Raw genomic sequence first — 16,088 nt, forward strand, 5'->3', positions numbered from 1 at the left:
AGGGTAGCATGGCATTTCATTTGGTTGGCGGCAACTCAAAGGCATTTGCAGGCTTTCAGGTGAAGATTTCAAAATGCTGTTACGAAATCATGCTGATTAAGAAAGATAATTAAAATTTCTTGTCCTGGTAACCCACATGTGCTGCTCAGTTTTAACCATGGGAGGCATCCCACCAGGCTCACAGTCACGGAGCACATCCCTAAGTGCCAGACCACAGCCGGGATGGAGCTGCACCCATCCTGCCATGCGATGAGCACCCTGAAAAATGGGGCTTTTAGGGTCTCTGAAGGACACGGCAGAATATAAGGCTGGCCGGGAGTGGGAGGGAGGCAAAAACAAAGCAAACACAAGGGCTGGGATGAGCCGGGCAATGGCGGTGCCTTCTCATTGCCACAAGGATGTCACACACACAGGCAAAAAGGAAAAGGAGACAGAAAACAGGTGGGAAAAAAGGTGATTGGAATCGCAGAGATGCTTATAAACAGGCTTTGAAGCTCCACAGCTGTTCAGACTACCTGCTTCAATTTTTCACCTTCAGACTAGAAACACTGACCGGCTGAACACTAAAAAATAATTCACCCCAGGTAACAGGAAGGTGGATCAGAAGGATAAATAACCCGGCTGCTCCCACGGGGGTTAAACGTCGGGGCTGGGGGGTGAAGGGAGAGGGGCATGGACCTCGAAAAGCAACCTGGTGATAGAGCAAGATGCGCTCAGCTCCCATCACTGCCCCATCGAGCGCTTTCCTCTTTTCTTTTTTTCTTGCTGGGAGTTTCCAACGCGAGGCACATCTCATCAAAGTCTTGAGGAGGATTGTGCTCTTGTGATTAAAAAAAAAAAATATAAAAAGGATGCCTGGATGTGTGGGTTTTTTAATTAAAGAACACTGCCTGCCCTACTTTATTAATTGGAGTATGGGAAATAATCTATCAGGGTGGTAGGGAGCTTGGGGAATAGGACAGATGGAGCTGGTGTACATTTTCAATCAGAGCACATAAAAATTAACATACAGAAAGATTTTTGTGTGTGTGTGTGCTAGATTACTTATGCTTGATATTTTTTTTTTCAAAGGCTCAAATTAAGCCTGTTTTGTATCTCAGTGCCTCAGGAAAGAAGAAAAGAAAGGATAAGTGCTGCGTTTATAGTGCTCAAGCTTCACCCCTGCTCACCCACTTCTGTTTTAATGCCGAAAGAACATTCTGCTTTCAAAAAGGGGTTTTGAAGGTCTTTTTCACAGAGCAGAGACCAACGGTGGGGAGACAAGAAACTGGAAATCAAAAGGAAAATCTGTGGCTGCCAGGAAGGCTGTGCTCCTGGGTTAAAGCCCCCAGAGGTGGGGAAAGCGCTGCCATCATCCCACCTCTGAGAGGCTGCAGATCTGCACTGCAGAAGGGAGTTGCAGCCACTGACCTTCTCTGAGCACTGGGGAGCACACCGGCTTTATTTTCCCCCAAATCAGCCTCATTTCACCCCAAAACCCACCTCTTTCTGCAAACAGCATCTCTGCAGGTGCGCACCCCCAGCCGCCTCTGTGCCGGCAGCCTCAGCCCCCGCACTGCGACCCATTACAGGGGAGATACCATCTCAACAGAGAAATTACAGATTATCTTGAGAAAAAAGTGTGCGAGGTGCTGAGATTACAGTGAATCCTTTTATCTGTTTCTGTCACACTTGAAAAATGGGTGTCCCCAAAGAGGGAGATAAGGAAGCCGGTCCTCCACAGTCCTGCAGGTATTGAGGATGCTCTTTGCAATGCAAGAGGTGCATGACTTGTTTAAAGCAAATTAAACTCTGTAACGTAACCTAAAGGCAACTAAAATTACCCCAAAGGTTGTTTTGGTTTTTTTTTAAATATATTAAACTTCCCTTTTCCCTTAAAACGTGTACTTTTCATGTACATTTTTGCCAAAATAATCCACAAAACCCATAACTTCCCTTATATTTATACAGTCGCCTCCTGAGCTTTCCAGCTTTTAGACACTTTTGCAGTGCCATCCTGCTTGGGAGTAACTATTGCTTTCATTTTAACGCTCTTCTGTGAAATAAGTGATTTTCATTGATTTTGTTTCAATGCCAAGCACGCACTTCTGCTGCTCCTCTTCATTTTACATGGCAGGACTTTACTACACAAGATTGAGGTAAAAAGAACACTCTTAAATTTAAATTTTTAACGATCTATGGCTAGTTGGAAATCATTAATTTTGTTAAGGCAGATGAAAAGTGATCAAAGCCAAGGCACTGTGTTGCCACCATCCACTTCAGTGTAATGGGGTGGAAAAGCAGATGAGAGGTTAATTGCTGTCAATGGGGATTTTTGGGGGGCAAAATACAAGCTTTTTTCTCAAGGAGACATTCCAGTGGTAGTCTGACTACTAGAAAATCATTATAAGTCCTGGAATTGTCTCTGAAGTTCTAGCAAATATATGAAAGAGTCTATAACAAATTGAGCAGTCAAGTAAGAAAACCCCCTCACCTGCAACTGCTCTTATTTAAAACCCCTGTGGGAGGAGAGGGTGCGAAGCACTGAGCCTGGCAGGGATGCTGCGACCTCCTCCCCAGCCCATCGGGTATCACAATACACAGAATAAAATATGTCTTTGTGTTTGTGCTAGTATGGGCCAGCTCCTGGTGGGAGCGTTCAGCTGGAGAAGGAGGAAAAAAAAATGTTGTGCATCGAAAAGAAAATCGATTTCCTCTACATCTCTATTTATCAGGCTGCATTTCCCAGCCAGCTGGCAGGTTGAAGTATTTGTCTTCTGATATGCTCCTTTGTTAATGGTGTGATTTGTGTCAGATCAGCGTCTCTTAACATAATTATACCGATTACAGCAGAGGAATGGGAAGACAAGATGCGGCTGGAGGAGTGGATACATCCTCGGCTCACGCCGGCGTTACAGCCACGTAATTCCATGGAAAACCAGAGTTCTGCAAAACTTGCATTTCACCGAGGGCTTGTTTAAGGTCCAGCTGATGTGAGCCAGCACGTTGCTGCTTAGGACCAAAAGATTGGAAGTCTACTGCCGAGGTCCGTGGAGGTCTCGGGGGACCTCCCCATCATCTGGGCTGGGCCATGCACAGGGATGCAGAGGGCTGACACACAGGCGATGCCCTGGACTGAATTTCCAGACAGCTTGCCTTTTGTTGGAGCCCTCTCAGGCATCTAACACCTTTCTGCTGTTCCCAATAAGGGCATATAAATGTTTTCCTCTCCGTTATATTTGTCTTCCCTAAATTGTGCCATCCCCATGGAGGCTGGCCAAGGAAATGGGAAGCCATCAATAAAGACGACAATGTTTTTTGCACCCATCTGTGCTCTTCCAACAGTTGTAATTACAGACATTTAAAACCAAGACAGGTTTTTACCACGTTTCTGACGGCAGCTCTCTTTTCTGGTCAGCCTAGAAGCGAGAGACAGAGCTACCGCAGCAGTCCACAGGGAAAGACGCAGCTCCGGGATGATGATTTCTGCAAGTGGGTATGACACGCACCCTGGACACCCAGTCCTGCCCTCCCCTATGTCTCCTCTGGTGTATCTGCATGTGGGACTATCCACCATGAGCCAGAGAGGGCTTTCACTGCCGCGCTGCTGCAGCCCCATGCGCACCCTGTGGTTAATTACCCCCTTCCCTTGACCCTCCCTTGCCATCAAACCTGCCAGCTCAGTGCAATACACACTTATTTTAAGAAAACGCTTAAGAAAGTGGGTGCTTTCTTAACTACAGAACACAGATCCCTGCCCTAGATTAGCTCTTGAAAAATGCTGTCATTACAAGGCAACTGCAGCAGCACTGATGGGTGATGCTGAGGCCAGCTGTCTCGGGCAGGGGAATGTCAGCAAATGCACCAAACAACAAAACCAAAGTGAGAAGCCCAGGAAAGCGAGGTCAGGGGCAACTTTCCTCCAGCTGATAAAATTATCGCTTGCCATCCACAGCTTAAAACTCCCAGACCACCACTAAACACTTGGCCAATGTATTGCTAAAGGCAAAAAGGCATCATCTCTTACCGGGTTTGGGGATGAGTCCTTGAAAAGGCCTGTGAAAAATAAGGAAAACGGGAGATTTAAAATGGAACACCACTGGGAAGCCAGCATGCCTGGACTGAGCATCCTCCGGCAGCCCAGGGATCACCCCGTCCTTTGCAGGCTGTGGCACAGCTTCTGCGGGACCGGCAGGAGCTCTGTGGGGATGGGCTCCCCACAGTCCCGCTCGGAGCAGCATGTGCCCCGTTAGTACGGAGACAGGCAGCATGGCTCAGCCAGAGCTGGTGGAGCCACTCTTAAAGCCAGTTTTTTCCCTTTCTCACTTTACAGCAATACACTGATAAAGTGCTTTTTCCCTCCCACTTGTGTCCATCCCCTTCGGCTGCAAAACCCACAGGACCCTGGCATGGTCGGGCAGTGCCTGGCACCTCTCCAGGTGCTGTGGGACCCCGAGCGCTGCCTTGCACCAGCAATAAACCAAGAAACGCTTCTCCTATCTCAAGTCTCCCAGTAAAGGGGCTGGGATTATTCTGCCTGTGCATCCATCGCGCTGAGCACCATTTTCTCCTGTCAGTGCCTTCCCCACTGCCTCCCTGGGCAGCAGACAGAAGGAAAGAGCAGGAGCTTCTATTTTATGGTCCCCTCCTTTCTGTCCAGTTGTTAGCTGCCACCTTAATTGCTGTCTTGGAGGACGGGGGCATATATAGTATTTACAGCCCTGCCTCAAGGGGGCTGGCAGAGCTGGGGATGCATTTAGGTCAGCTCCTTCCTCTCCTGCTCCTGGTGGGGTGGCTGACACATACCTCGTCACGGTGAACTTGATTTTATCGGCAACGGCCAAGATCCTCTCCAGGTTCTGTGAGCCGAAGGTGCACGGCTTCCTAAAGGGGATCCCGGGGGGCAGCCCCTCTATAATCACTGACCCCGGATTGCTCTTGATCCGCTTGTATGGCACTTGCACAGGGTATTTAATCCCCAAGGCCTCACCTGGGAGAGAAGTGAGTGGTAAGTGAGCAGTAAGTGTGCAAGCTGCCATTTCTACCACGGCTCTGGCTCCATCTCCGGCCCCGCCAAAGCATGGCACAACGTGAGCAGGCTGCTCAAGGTACCACGTCAAGCGTTAGATCAAGGACCAGCATTTTCGAGCTGCCTCCATGATGGGAGCGGAGCCACATGCATGCCACAGAGCTGGGGGGGGCGAGGAGAGGCGCCGTCCTGTGTGATGATGCCCAGGCACTGCAGTGGGAGGGATGGAAAGCTGCTGCTGTTTGCTTTGGGACATTATTTGGAGCTGCATGTTCCTTCTCTGAGGTCTGGCTGCAAGATCAAGGCCTCATATTTCCTTGCAGTAATTGCTCTTGCAGGTACATGGGAACCTGCACAAGTCTTACCCCTGCCTGGAAAACGGGGATAACGGCATTTCCTTGCCTCGCTCAACAAAGAACAAGAGACTAGGGCAGGCAGGCTGTGGGAGTGCTCTGCAGAGCCCCAGTAGGTGCCCTGAGGACAGGAGAAGCAGCATCCACTGTCTCCCAACTCTCCTGCGAGTGCTTGCTATGACCCCTCCTTATTCCCTTCCCCACCTCCCGCCACCCCCCACGCTCCCACAGCTCCGCAGTTCTCCATTAATGAATTTACCAACGCTGTTCTTCATGGAAAGGGGGGGGGGGAAAGAAAAACCAAACCGTGGCCAGAGAGAGCAGGCGGTGAAGGACTGCAGCGGGGAGGGCTGCAGCACGCTCTCCATCAGGGGCTTCCCTGTGCTGCCTGGGAGCTCCCTAAGCAGCAAGTGCCTGCGGCAAAGAGCACCAGCTCCCAGAGCCGCTGTTCCCATTCCCTTCCTCCCTGGCCCTCCGAGGTGCCAGCCGTTCCAAGAGGCATCTGGCAAGGAGGGATTGGGAGGAGAGGGATAGGGAGCAAAAAGTTAGGAGGAGGTAAGGGGAGAATAAACCCAACTCCCCCCCGGTTTCTCACCGTATTTCTTATTGAACAGGTCCTGGACTTGCTCCCGCAGCGTGTTAGCGATGTCTATTCTGGAAAGCCTGGCATCATAATTTTCTGTAAAATAAAGAAACAATTATGGACTTCTGCTGGTAAATTAAAAGGCACTCTGTGACTTTTAAGTAATGCCATTTTCTAATTATAGGAAAGTCCTTATCTTGCAATTAGCTAATCTCTGGAGTGGGCCATTCAAAGTCCTTAAAAATAATCTAAACAGAAATATGGTTGTTTTTTTCCCCCGCCTGTTTGCTAAGAATAAAAGCCGCATGAAATCGAAGATTCAGTTGCGATAATTACTAGCGTTAACATAAAATGCGCTCCAAAGCCTCTCTGAAAAGCCAAAGCCTTTGAAAAGCTTCTGTCCCTCCCTGCACACCCTCGCAGTCCCCCATGGCCCGAGGAAAGGGGATGCTCAAGCAGGGCAGCACTTGCCCCCCCAGCCCAGGGGCTTCTCACCGCAGGTCCTTCCCCCAGCGGAGCCACCGCACCAGCTGCCGCTGCACGCCGGATGGGAGCAGCGTTTATACAAACATCACCCAGGTGGAAAAAGCCCCAGAAAAGGCAAACCCTAAGGCTTGGAAGACTTAATTATGCATCTCGCAAGGTCAGACGGTGAGATAAGCAAAGCTGGTTAATTAGGGCACCATCCAGAGCACTTCGAGCCTCTTCCTTGGATCTACGGGACCGCCTGCCCCGGCTGTGCGTCTTGCCTTCTGGCTGCCCATCCTTTCCATCCTCTCACCCCACCTCCTCCTCCCTTCTCCTCTCCCATCCTTGCCTTGCCTTGCTCCTCTGCCATCCCTGAGCCCCGTTACCCCACGGCTGCTCCCTCCCCACGCCTGTTTGCTCTGCACAGCCCCCGCCAGGGGCCAGGGGCTCTGCCTCAGCCCCCCCAGACCCTCACCTTGAAAGCCCTGTCTCTTCACAGTGTCCTCCAGCAGCACCTCGCTCGAGTCCCTCTCACCGGTGGCTGGGACAGGGGACAGAAGAGGAATTAGGATTCATGGCATCGCCAAGGGGGATGCACGGGAGGGGGTTTCCAGCCAAAAAATGAGGTGGGGAGGGAAGGCAAGAGACACACTGTAGGAAAACACTCTCACTCCTCTCCTACCTAGTCCTTAATGGCCCGGCTGCCGGGCATCTCGCAGCCTACCTTTGGCTGCCGGGCTGTCCGACGTCGGCTCCTTTACACCCTCCGCCAGCAGCTCCGGTCTGGAAAACAGTGAGAAAGAGGGCACCGTCAGTGAGCTCCCTGGCTGGAGACACCCCGCGGCTCCAGCATCCCCTAGAAGATGCTCCTACTGCCACAAACCACTAATCGTGTCCAGCTAACACAATTTTAAAGCTCCTGCAATGCAGTGGGGGAACTTTGGATGTAATTTTCATGCCGACAGACTCTTTAGTGAGCCAATGTGATGCTCCTCGGGATGAGATTAAGCTGGTGATGGCTTAGCAGCTTAAGTCAGCCGCTACAGACTTTTAGGAGACATGGTCCTGCACGTTTCTCAGGGATGGGAGAAGCTGTGCACAGCTCCTTTCAACATGCAGTTGGCCCCCAAAATTGTCACTTGAATATCTAATGCTAAAACCGAGCAGCGAGATGATAGCAGGGCTCATTACGAGCTGCACTGAAGCTGTGTCACACAGAAATGGGTCTGGGATGAGGATAGGAAACATCCCAAAGTGTGGTCAGGCTGGCCTGGGAGCTGCTGGTCTGATGCCACAAAATGCCACACTCCAAACGTTTATTTTCTGTTTCAGCCACCCACTGTGCTGGTTGCATCAGCTCCCTCTCTGCAAGGCAGGCTGAGTCAGCATTTGGGTGAGAAACCCCTCAAAATACCTAAAGACGTTTTAAAATCCATCTCTGCTGGTTTCATTCCCTCTTCTAGGGCAATGGTGTTGCACTACATTGGTCATGGCTTTGCACAGCCCCCCAGGCTCCTGTGATACCCCCTGTTCCCCAGCGCAAGGACAGCATCTTCCCTGATGCCTGCAGCATCCCATGTGCATGTCTGGACCTCAGCTGGAGCTGCTTCCATAGGAAAACCCTCTGGAGCAACCAGCCCCTCTCCTAGCCCCACACCTGGGCACCCTGAAAGTTAAAGGCTCTGGCTTCTTCAGCCACCCTTGGGTGCTCCCTGCTCCTGTGGCCAAACCTTTGGAAAAGTGGGTTAAAAACCCAAATGACATCAAGGGAAAGGTGACACCACCACCACTGCCCCCCAGGGATAGTTCCAACAAGGCAACAACCCTTGGTTGCTTCTAATCAAGCACATTTATGGAAGGTGACCAAGTGATGGATGTTCCCCAGGACACTGCACAGCAGCAGGAGCTCCGAGCAGGAACATCGTTCCCAAGGGATGGCCATTCCACCAGCCTTACCTTTTAATGACAAACTGGATGTTGTTGCTCGCTTGCAGGATCTTCTTCAGCTTTGCAATCCCGAAGCAGTTGGGGCGCCGCAGCAGAATGCCTTCTGGCAAGCCCACAACAAAGAGGTCCTCGGGGTACATCAGGAACTTGGAGTAGGGAACTTTGACCGGCTCTGATATTCCTATGGCTTTCGCTGCGTGGGGACCGAATCTCATTAGTTTGCTGGACCTCCACATCGGGTCAAAGTGGCAGCGATATGATATGTTGGCGGGAGGGGTTGAAGAGGTTTTTTGGAGAGTTTGTTGTCACTCTGCGCCTGCTGGGGATGTCCCTGACACTGGCAGACATGAGATGAGGGATAGAGCCAGGCAGCCACCCGAAGCTGGCTCTTGCTACGCTAACACAGCCTGCCTTTCGGTAGCACGCATCGAAGGGGATTCCTATAAAGGTTGCAAGCATCTCTCCACAAGGCAATGGGACCCCGCATCCATACCTCCATGGACATCCCTCTGCTAGATGAGGGGACAGGGAATGTGTCTGGGGGTGCCCTGCCAGTCTGTGCAGCCCACTAAATTCAATATTTAGCTGGGCTCTGCTAAATATTGCCAAAAAGCAACTGAAGAGCCAATGCCAAGCAGCGCTGTTTGTCTAGAGGTGAAAAACCAGGACAAAACCCCACGAGCGTGGGCCCAGACTCCCAGTCTGCTACTAAAGCATGGGGTGCATAAGGGCCATCACTCCACCAGCCACCCCACCTGCAACCCCAGCACCCAACCCTCCCGAGAGCATCCCGGCCCTTCTTTCCCTGGTCACCATGGGCTCTCCCAGCCCAGGACCCTCAGCTCAGCTCTGCCCCCAGCTTCTGGAGACCACCAGGAAGAGCCACATCTGGTCCTGCCAGTGGCAAAACCTTTCTGCTAGGTCTCAAAAGGCATGTGTGACCTCACTTGTATTTTTTTCTGGGTTAAATAACCTTTCTAAAAAAGGGGTGAGCAGAACATGCCAAGTGCCAGCCCCTGACGCCAGGGTGCCACCTGCCTTCCTGAGCCACACCACAACCACCTCCGGTGGAAAACCCTCTCTGATATTTCACACCAGGCATGGGGGGAACCACTTTGGTCCTTCCCTCCACAGGGGAAGTCTGAAGGTCACGGCGGCAATTCCTGGGCTGCAGCGAATGAAAAGGCATCGAGGAAATCAAAGGGAAGAACTGCAATAACAAGGCCCGGGGAGATTTCAGATGCATTTGTAAGTCCAGCAGACAGCAAACGAACAAATTAGATTGCACCTTTACTCAGCTACTGTTTTGGAAATGGTAGGTGATATTTCTGAGCAATTAGGAGCTCCCCACGGCAGAGGCCGGCACTCGGCATGGTGAGCATGTGTTAATGACTACCTTACCGTATCTTGTGTTGAACAAAATTTCAACTTGTTTCCTCAAATGACTTAAAACGTCCCCTATACCATCTGCAAAAAAAAAAAAAAGAAAAAAAAAGAAAAAAGAAAAAAAAAAAAAAAAGAAAAAGAGAGAAATGCTCTGAGAAACCAGCTGCCTCCGGGGCAGGGCAAGCAGTGCGCAGCGCGGGTGAGCAGCCCCTGACCTCCGGCAGAGCCGGCCACACGCTCTTTACGCCTCCCAAATCGGTGCCAGTCCTCTGGCAGCTGCCTCCAAGCTCGTCACTGAGTGAGGAAGGGCAGCGATGCACCACAGAGCTGTGCCAGCAGCCAGGAGCAAAAAAAAAATAGGGGAAAATGTAAATCTGGGCAAGAGAGGGGAAGACATAGCCTGGGAACATGGCAGCGCCCTTCTGTGCTGAGCTTTTTGGAGGCTGAATGCTTTGCTAATCATGTCAGAAGACCACAAAACCCAACCCAAAATACATCTTCGAAGAACTTGCAATGATGGGCAATGCTCAGAATTCATTGCACACTCACCTGATCCCTCCATCTGCTTTTCTTCATGTCGTGACTCCTCGCTGGGCCCCTTTTCTGTTCCTGCTGAGGAAGAGGAGGGTTACCAGCAGCTGGCACCAGCAAAACCAGACCAGACATGAGCAGTTCTCTGGGTCCCCTGCTGTCACTGAAGTGTCCCCCCTGCCCTTCCCAAGCTCTGCACATGTGTCCCAGCACAGGCTTGGGCTGGCAGCATCATGCCAGGGACTCTGCCTAAGCAGAATAAACCCATCACTTACATCGAGAGATCTGCCCACCCCCCAGCACGGACTTCCTAGGAGAGGCAAGACCCAGTGCCCGGCACGAGTGAGCGCAGCTGCAGTGCCACCACAATCCCCCAGGTAAATCCCAGCTGTGAGCCGGGCAGAGGAACCATTTTTTTGGTTTGTTTGGTTTTTTGGTTTGTTTGTTTGTTTGTTTGTTTACTATTATTATAGTTTTTTGCAGCATGCTGGGGCTGGAGAGGGGCTGGGAAGGAGTGGTGGTGCCAGAAAAGCCACCAGGGTTTGTCTATTGGAGCTCCCAGCTGGCTTTATTGGGGCCACAAATCTGGAAGTGGGTGCCAACTCCATCACCTTGGCTCATAAATGGTATTTACTCATTTCTGACACGTGCACAAACTCCTGTGCCCCTGCGCGGTCTCCTGGATGCTTCGTTTCTGGTACCTGCTGGCGTTTCTAGGATGTAGTTGGGCTCCTCCGAGGCCATGTGCGTGGGCACCGGGTCGTGCATCTCATCTGAACCGGGTGATCGGTCTGCAGACAAAACCCCATGGGCAGCTTTGTTTTGATGTTGGGGGGGCACTGTCCCCAAAAGAGGGTTCAGAGGGTCCTGGCCCATCAGCAAGGGCTGAGCCAAGGGCCCCCCGCTCCTGGGAGCCCCACACATCACAGCCCCACACCAGGAGCTGCATCTGCCTTATTCCTCCCTGGGACCTCCCAGAGCTCATGCCTGAAACACACCTGACCCCTCAAGCCCAAGGGAAAGGAGCAAATGTTTCTTCCTAACCTGCATGGAAGGTGAAGAGCAAAAAGAGTTCAAAATTATTTACTGGGCTTGATTCCATCTAGACACTCAATTTCAGCTTAAAAAATTAACACTGCTTGACTTAGCTGCTCCGCTGTGGGAAAACCTTTTCACTAATGCTGCCTTCCCTCCACAAAAATCACACTTCCTTGGGTTTCCCTTCCATAATCTGCATGCCCTCTCCATTTAAACCTGTCTCCCCTAATGCCGGGCTCTCCAATGCCCTCAAAGAGCTATCCAAACTTAGCTTTAAATAAACCTTCAGCTAGTTTAAATACTTCAGTCAGGTCACTTCTTAATCATCACCTCGCAGGATAAATAATCCAAATTTCATCAATTTCTCCCTGTAGGTGAGCACCTCTCTTCTATTAATCCTCCTCCCCGCCCTCAGCTGTGCTCTCCCTGATTGAACTTGATCTTCAAATAAGGGTAGAAAAGGTGGACTCTGGACTTGAAGTATGATCTACCCGGCACCAGAGAAGTGATAACACCTCCTCCTCCTCCACCTCCTCCTCCTCCTCACACGCACTGCCAGCTTGCCGTGTATTAGCTTTCTTCTCTTCCGTTAGCTGCCAAGTTGAAAATTAAAATGTTTGATCTACCACTGTACCTTGTTCCTTCTTCCCCTACATTAACCGTAGGTTAAGTCTGTTCTATAGTAATCCCGAAGTCGCTCCCCAGATATCACTGTATTTAGGGGACTGCTATAATTTGGGTGCAACAGAGGCGGCAGGGGTGCGGCAGGGCCGGGTGTCACTACCGTCCCCAGCATCGCTCGCCCTCAGGCACGTTGGGAGTCCTGTTGCTGCCCTCATTCTAGTGACATTATTAATTAATGTTTGTAAAGCACACTGAAAATGCAAAGTGCTAACTATCCACTCATTAAACTCTGAGGCTCATCCTATGGTTTGCTACCCTGTACAGGTCAGGTAAGTGGAAAAAGACTCTCCCAGCTGCCCCCTCAAGCACCCAACCACTCATCTCCATCATCACCCATCGTCACCAACCTCTCCAGGCAGAAACGTGCAGAAACACACCAGTGCTACCAATTCCAACACATTTTCAGCACTTGCTTAATAGTAAACCTGTTCTTATGAACTCTTCCTAATCAAGCTGTTTTTTCTAAATTAAGGACCTCATCAAAAGCATCCCGTGTTCGATACCTGAAATCCTCCAAGCCCGTGTGTGAAGGAAAGCAGCAAACCAGGCTCGCTTTCTCCAGGGGGAAGGCAAGACAGAAAAGCAACGAGGGAGAGAGAGAAACAACAAAGAGCCCTAAAACACCCTCCACTGTCCCCAGGAAACGAGTTCATTCCCAATATGCCCCTTAAAATGTCTTTCACCGAAGGAAGACCATTGTGCAGGCACGGGGGACCTTCTGTGCTGGGAGATACCCTGCAAACGCCTCTTCTCAGAGCAAAATGCTGAGATGATGCGGCAGCCCTGCCTGTGCAGGGGCTGCTGCGCACAGCCGGTACCCCAGCGCCTACCTGGCACGGTAATCTGGATGATGTCCAGCTCGTCGGGCTCGATTTTGATCTGCCTGATCCCACCCAGCTCTCCTGAGGTACCTACCGGGGAAAGGCAACAAAAGGCAATTGCCAACAGGAACCAGCAATGCTGCGTCTGCCCACCAGTGTGGGCAGGGAAATCGTGGCCGGCTGCCACTTCAGTGCCAGCTGAGCATCCCGCAGCACCCAGGCTTTGGCCAAGTGGCCCAGTGGCATCAAGCCCACAGCACGGAGGTACCCGAGGGGCACCCGTGAGCATGGCCTCGGCCAACAGCCTGGCTGGCAGGAGCTGTTGGTGCCCTCACACTGGCCGCCAGCCCCATTACATGCTCATTTCCTGGCTGTCTTCACTTAAAACAAACTGGGTCGCCAGCAAGCATTGGTGGGGACGCAGGGGGAACCATCCGCAGCAGGCGCTCCTGGCATTTTTACTGCTCCCCAACTCATGCCTGGGTCATACCCCTCTGCAGACCCGCGCTCTGGGAGGGCCAACCACAGCTGCATCACAGCAGAACACGACCAGCTGAATCCTGGCAAAATCCAGCCTGGTTTGAACCCCGCCGGCCCGGCTGGCTCGCAGGGGCTGCCCTGGGAGGAGGCTCTGCTCGCTGCTTAGCCCAGCTGTCTCCCATCTCCAGATAAATGTCCTCACTTAGGGTGGGACTGATTCACTGCAAGGGGCTGAGTCACAGCTTGCAGCTTGGGCGGGGAGGACAGTGAGGCTCCGTGTGGCAATTCAATGGGTCCAAGCCCCTGAACCTGGGGAAAACCATTTCTTTCCCATTTGCGGTGCTCAGAACCCCAACACTGCTGACTTCTCAGTGACCCGACCATGGGGCTTTCAGGGAGAAGGGAACTCAGAGACTGAAGACTTCCCTTAGCTTTGCATTTAAGCACATGCTTAAGTCTTATTATTTTAATTGACGCACTTTTGGAACCCAGCTGGAGGGCCACGGGGTAAGACCCCTCGTCTCTGCATCTATCAAATGGGCATAAAGTCCTTGGAGAACTGTACTGTGGAGCAACGAGGCAACTGGTGCCACACACCCATGTGCAGGAGCTTTCTCTAGTGCCCCCTCCCAATATCACTATTTGGCAAGAGAAAATGAACTGTTCCTCACCTGGTTCACAGCTTTCAGAAACGCTACACTTCTCGGACCTGGAAGGGTAAGAGCAGACAAGAGTGGTCATGGAGCAACCAAAGGGAGAGCACCCAGCAGTGTGCACAGGACTGATCCTGGCAGGAGGGAGAAATGTTGCAGTCCCTCCCCTGCGTGCCAGGCAAGGAATGCAGAGGGGTCCCCTGGGGATGCTGCATCCACAGTCCCAGCATCGGCACAGCGTCTGTGACTGCAAGGGAAGCCATGGTCTGTGGGTTTCTCTGCAAATAAGCCCTGCTCCCAAACCCTCCCTGCTCCTGCACCATTGTTGATTGCAGCCCTGCCCCTGGACACCAATGGATGTAACTGCAGCACAGAGCTCCTGAAAGCGAGAGGGGTGTTAAGCCCAAAACCTGGTGGACTCCAGCCCTTTGGAGCAGACAGCAGTGCATAAAGCATCATTACAATGTGGTTACTCATGGAGCTAAAGCAAATAGGGAGAAAGGAAAAAAGTCAATTGATTCAGTAAATATTTATTCTGCTCAAAGCTTTTCTCCCCTGAAAACCGGGCACTATCCCAAACTCATGTCTACAGTTAACTTCACATGCTCAGGAATTTACACAAGGTGTTCAGCATCCAAATGGGATTACTTTGCATTCTCAGGATGCATTTACTTTCTATCTCTCTCTTTTTTAAACAAGAACCACCATGGCTCTTCAGCAGGAAGAGACCCAAGGAACAGCACTGGAAAACACACTCCTCCACGATGCTGGTCCTTCATGGGGGAGGAAAACCCTTCTAAGCCAGCACCACATCCCTCGTGGCTCAGCGGGGATGTTCAAAAGCCCTCCTCACTTGCCTAAATCCACTCAGCAGCATCAGCAGAACAAACCACAGACAATGTGAAGGAAGCCAGGAGCACTCCTGAAATGTTCTTCCTAAATGTGGCATGGGTAAAAAGGATCTCTGGTCTAGAAAGTACCGTACACACTACCTAGTAGTCTTGGGGAGGGTTTTAAACTCTCCCACTTCATGTCAAATTCAACCCTTCACTAGGGAGATTTGGGAGAAGGGCTTCCCGAGGAGTGCGTTACCCCTTGCAGTGTCTGGCCCTCCTCCCGGGAGTATCTGGCACTGCTCTTGCCCTGGAACTGGACTCTGACCTGGGTGGGCCACTGCTATGGAAACACTCTGCTCCTACCAGGGAACACAGGTTCCTTGTTTGCAGGAAGAACAAAGTGGGATTTGAATATCCACCTATATGTTCCTGCAGACTGGTGTTATCAATGCATTGGGAGATTCTGGGAGATTTAAGCTTACCCCTAGGGCAGGCAAAGCAAGCTGCGGACCACCACTGCAATTCACGATCACCTTTGTACCCAGAGGTACACATGAACCTTGGGGTCCGTGACCTGATTCAATGTGCATGCAGACAGCGTAAATCAGGAACAAGGCGTATATACACACAACTAGGATAAATTCGAAAGGGACCCAGGGTGATCTTCAGGTTATGCCAGATTTTCACCAGTGGAACGTGGTCAGCCCAGCCCAGTGCAGTCCACATCACAGCACCACCACAGGGAGGGCGATCCGAATCTGGCTGCATACAAACCACCGCTAAAACCCCTTATTTTTCCCCCATAGCGTCTTCTAAAGTGGTTTTACTGCTCCATGGAACCCCTGCCTGGCCCACAGCTGGAGTGCAACGGGAGAGATAGGGACACTGCAGCATCAGTGAGGGCTGCACAGGGACCACGAGCCTCCAGCTGCTCTCAGAGCTCTGCAGTGGCAAACCTCAGCTCCCACCCCGCTGGCATGCTCCCACGGGCATGCAGCAGCTGGCTATCTACCTATTGCCTTGCAGAAACCAGCCCAGCATCCCTAATATCCCATCCTTCCACCTTGTTTCCAGCCACACCAATTTAACTGCACAGTGGGATCTTCTGTTGCAAAAATTAAGTGTCCTAATTGCAAAAATTAACAAACAAATGGGAAAATGAGAAGCCTCAGGCCAGGTTTCAGCTGCACAGCATGCTCAGAGGCCAGCGCTATCTGAAGCATCACCGTTTCCCCTGGCATCCAGTGCACAGTGGATGCTCTGCTGCTCCCTGGATCCAAACACCTCCAGAGACAGAGTG

General features: G+C 51.5%; 1 protein-coding gene across 8 annotated transcripts in view; it reads right to left on the minus strand.

Moving 5' to 3' along the window:
* Window positions 1-16,088, minus strand: part of GTF2IRD1 (GTF2I repeat domain containing 1) — a 67,658-nt gene that overhangs the window by 9,729 nt on the left and 41,841 nt on the right. For 4 of the 8 annotated variants that reach the window (XM_055797235.1, XM_055797230.1, XM_055797234.1 and 1 more), the window contains 11 exons: window positions 13,971-14,008; window positions 12,829-12,909; window positions 10,978-11,067; window positions 10,295-10,357; window positions 9,761-9,826; window positions 8,369-8,552; window positions 7,137-7,195; window positions 6,888-6,953; window positions 5,957-6,040; window positions 4,786-4,969; window positions 4,007-4,035 (listed from right to left, as the gene is read on the minus strand). In XM_055797235.1, the coding sequence (XP_055653210.1) occupies window positions 4,007-4,035; window positions 4,786-4,969; window positions 5,957-6,040; window positions 6,888-6,953; window positions 7,137-7,195; window positions 8,369-8,552; window positions 9,761-9,826; window positions 10,295-10,357; window positions 10,978-11,067; window positions 12,829-12,909; window positions 13,971-14,008 (944 nt within the window). Of the gene's footprint in view, window positions 1-691; window positions 821-4,006; window positions 4,036-4,785; window positions 4,970-5,956; window positions 6,041-6,887; window positions 6,954-7,136; window positions 7,196-8,368; window positions 8,553-9,760; window positions 9,827-10,294; window positions 10,358-10,977; window positions 11,068-12,828; window positions 12,910-13,970; window positions 14,009-16,088 lie in introns of all 8 variants that reach the window. The other 4 variants (XR_008746020.1, XM_055797236.1, XM_055797232.1 and 1 more) reach the window with 4 other exon arrangements.

This window comes from Falco peregrinus, chromosome 2, assembly GCF_023634155.1.
Source record: "Falco peregrinus isolate bFalPer1 chromosome 2, bFalPer1.pri, whole genome shotgun sequence".
NCBI classification, from domain to species: Eukaryota; Metazoa; Chordata; class Aves; order Falconiformes; family Falconidae; genus Falco; species Falco peregrinus.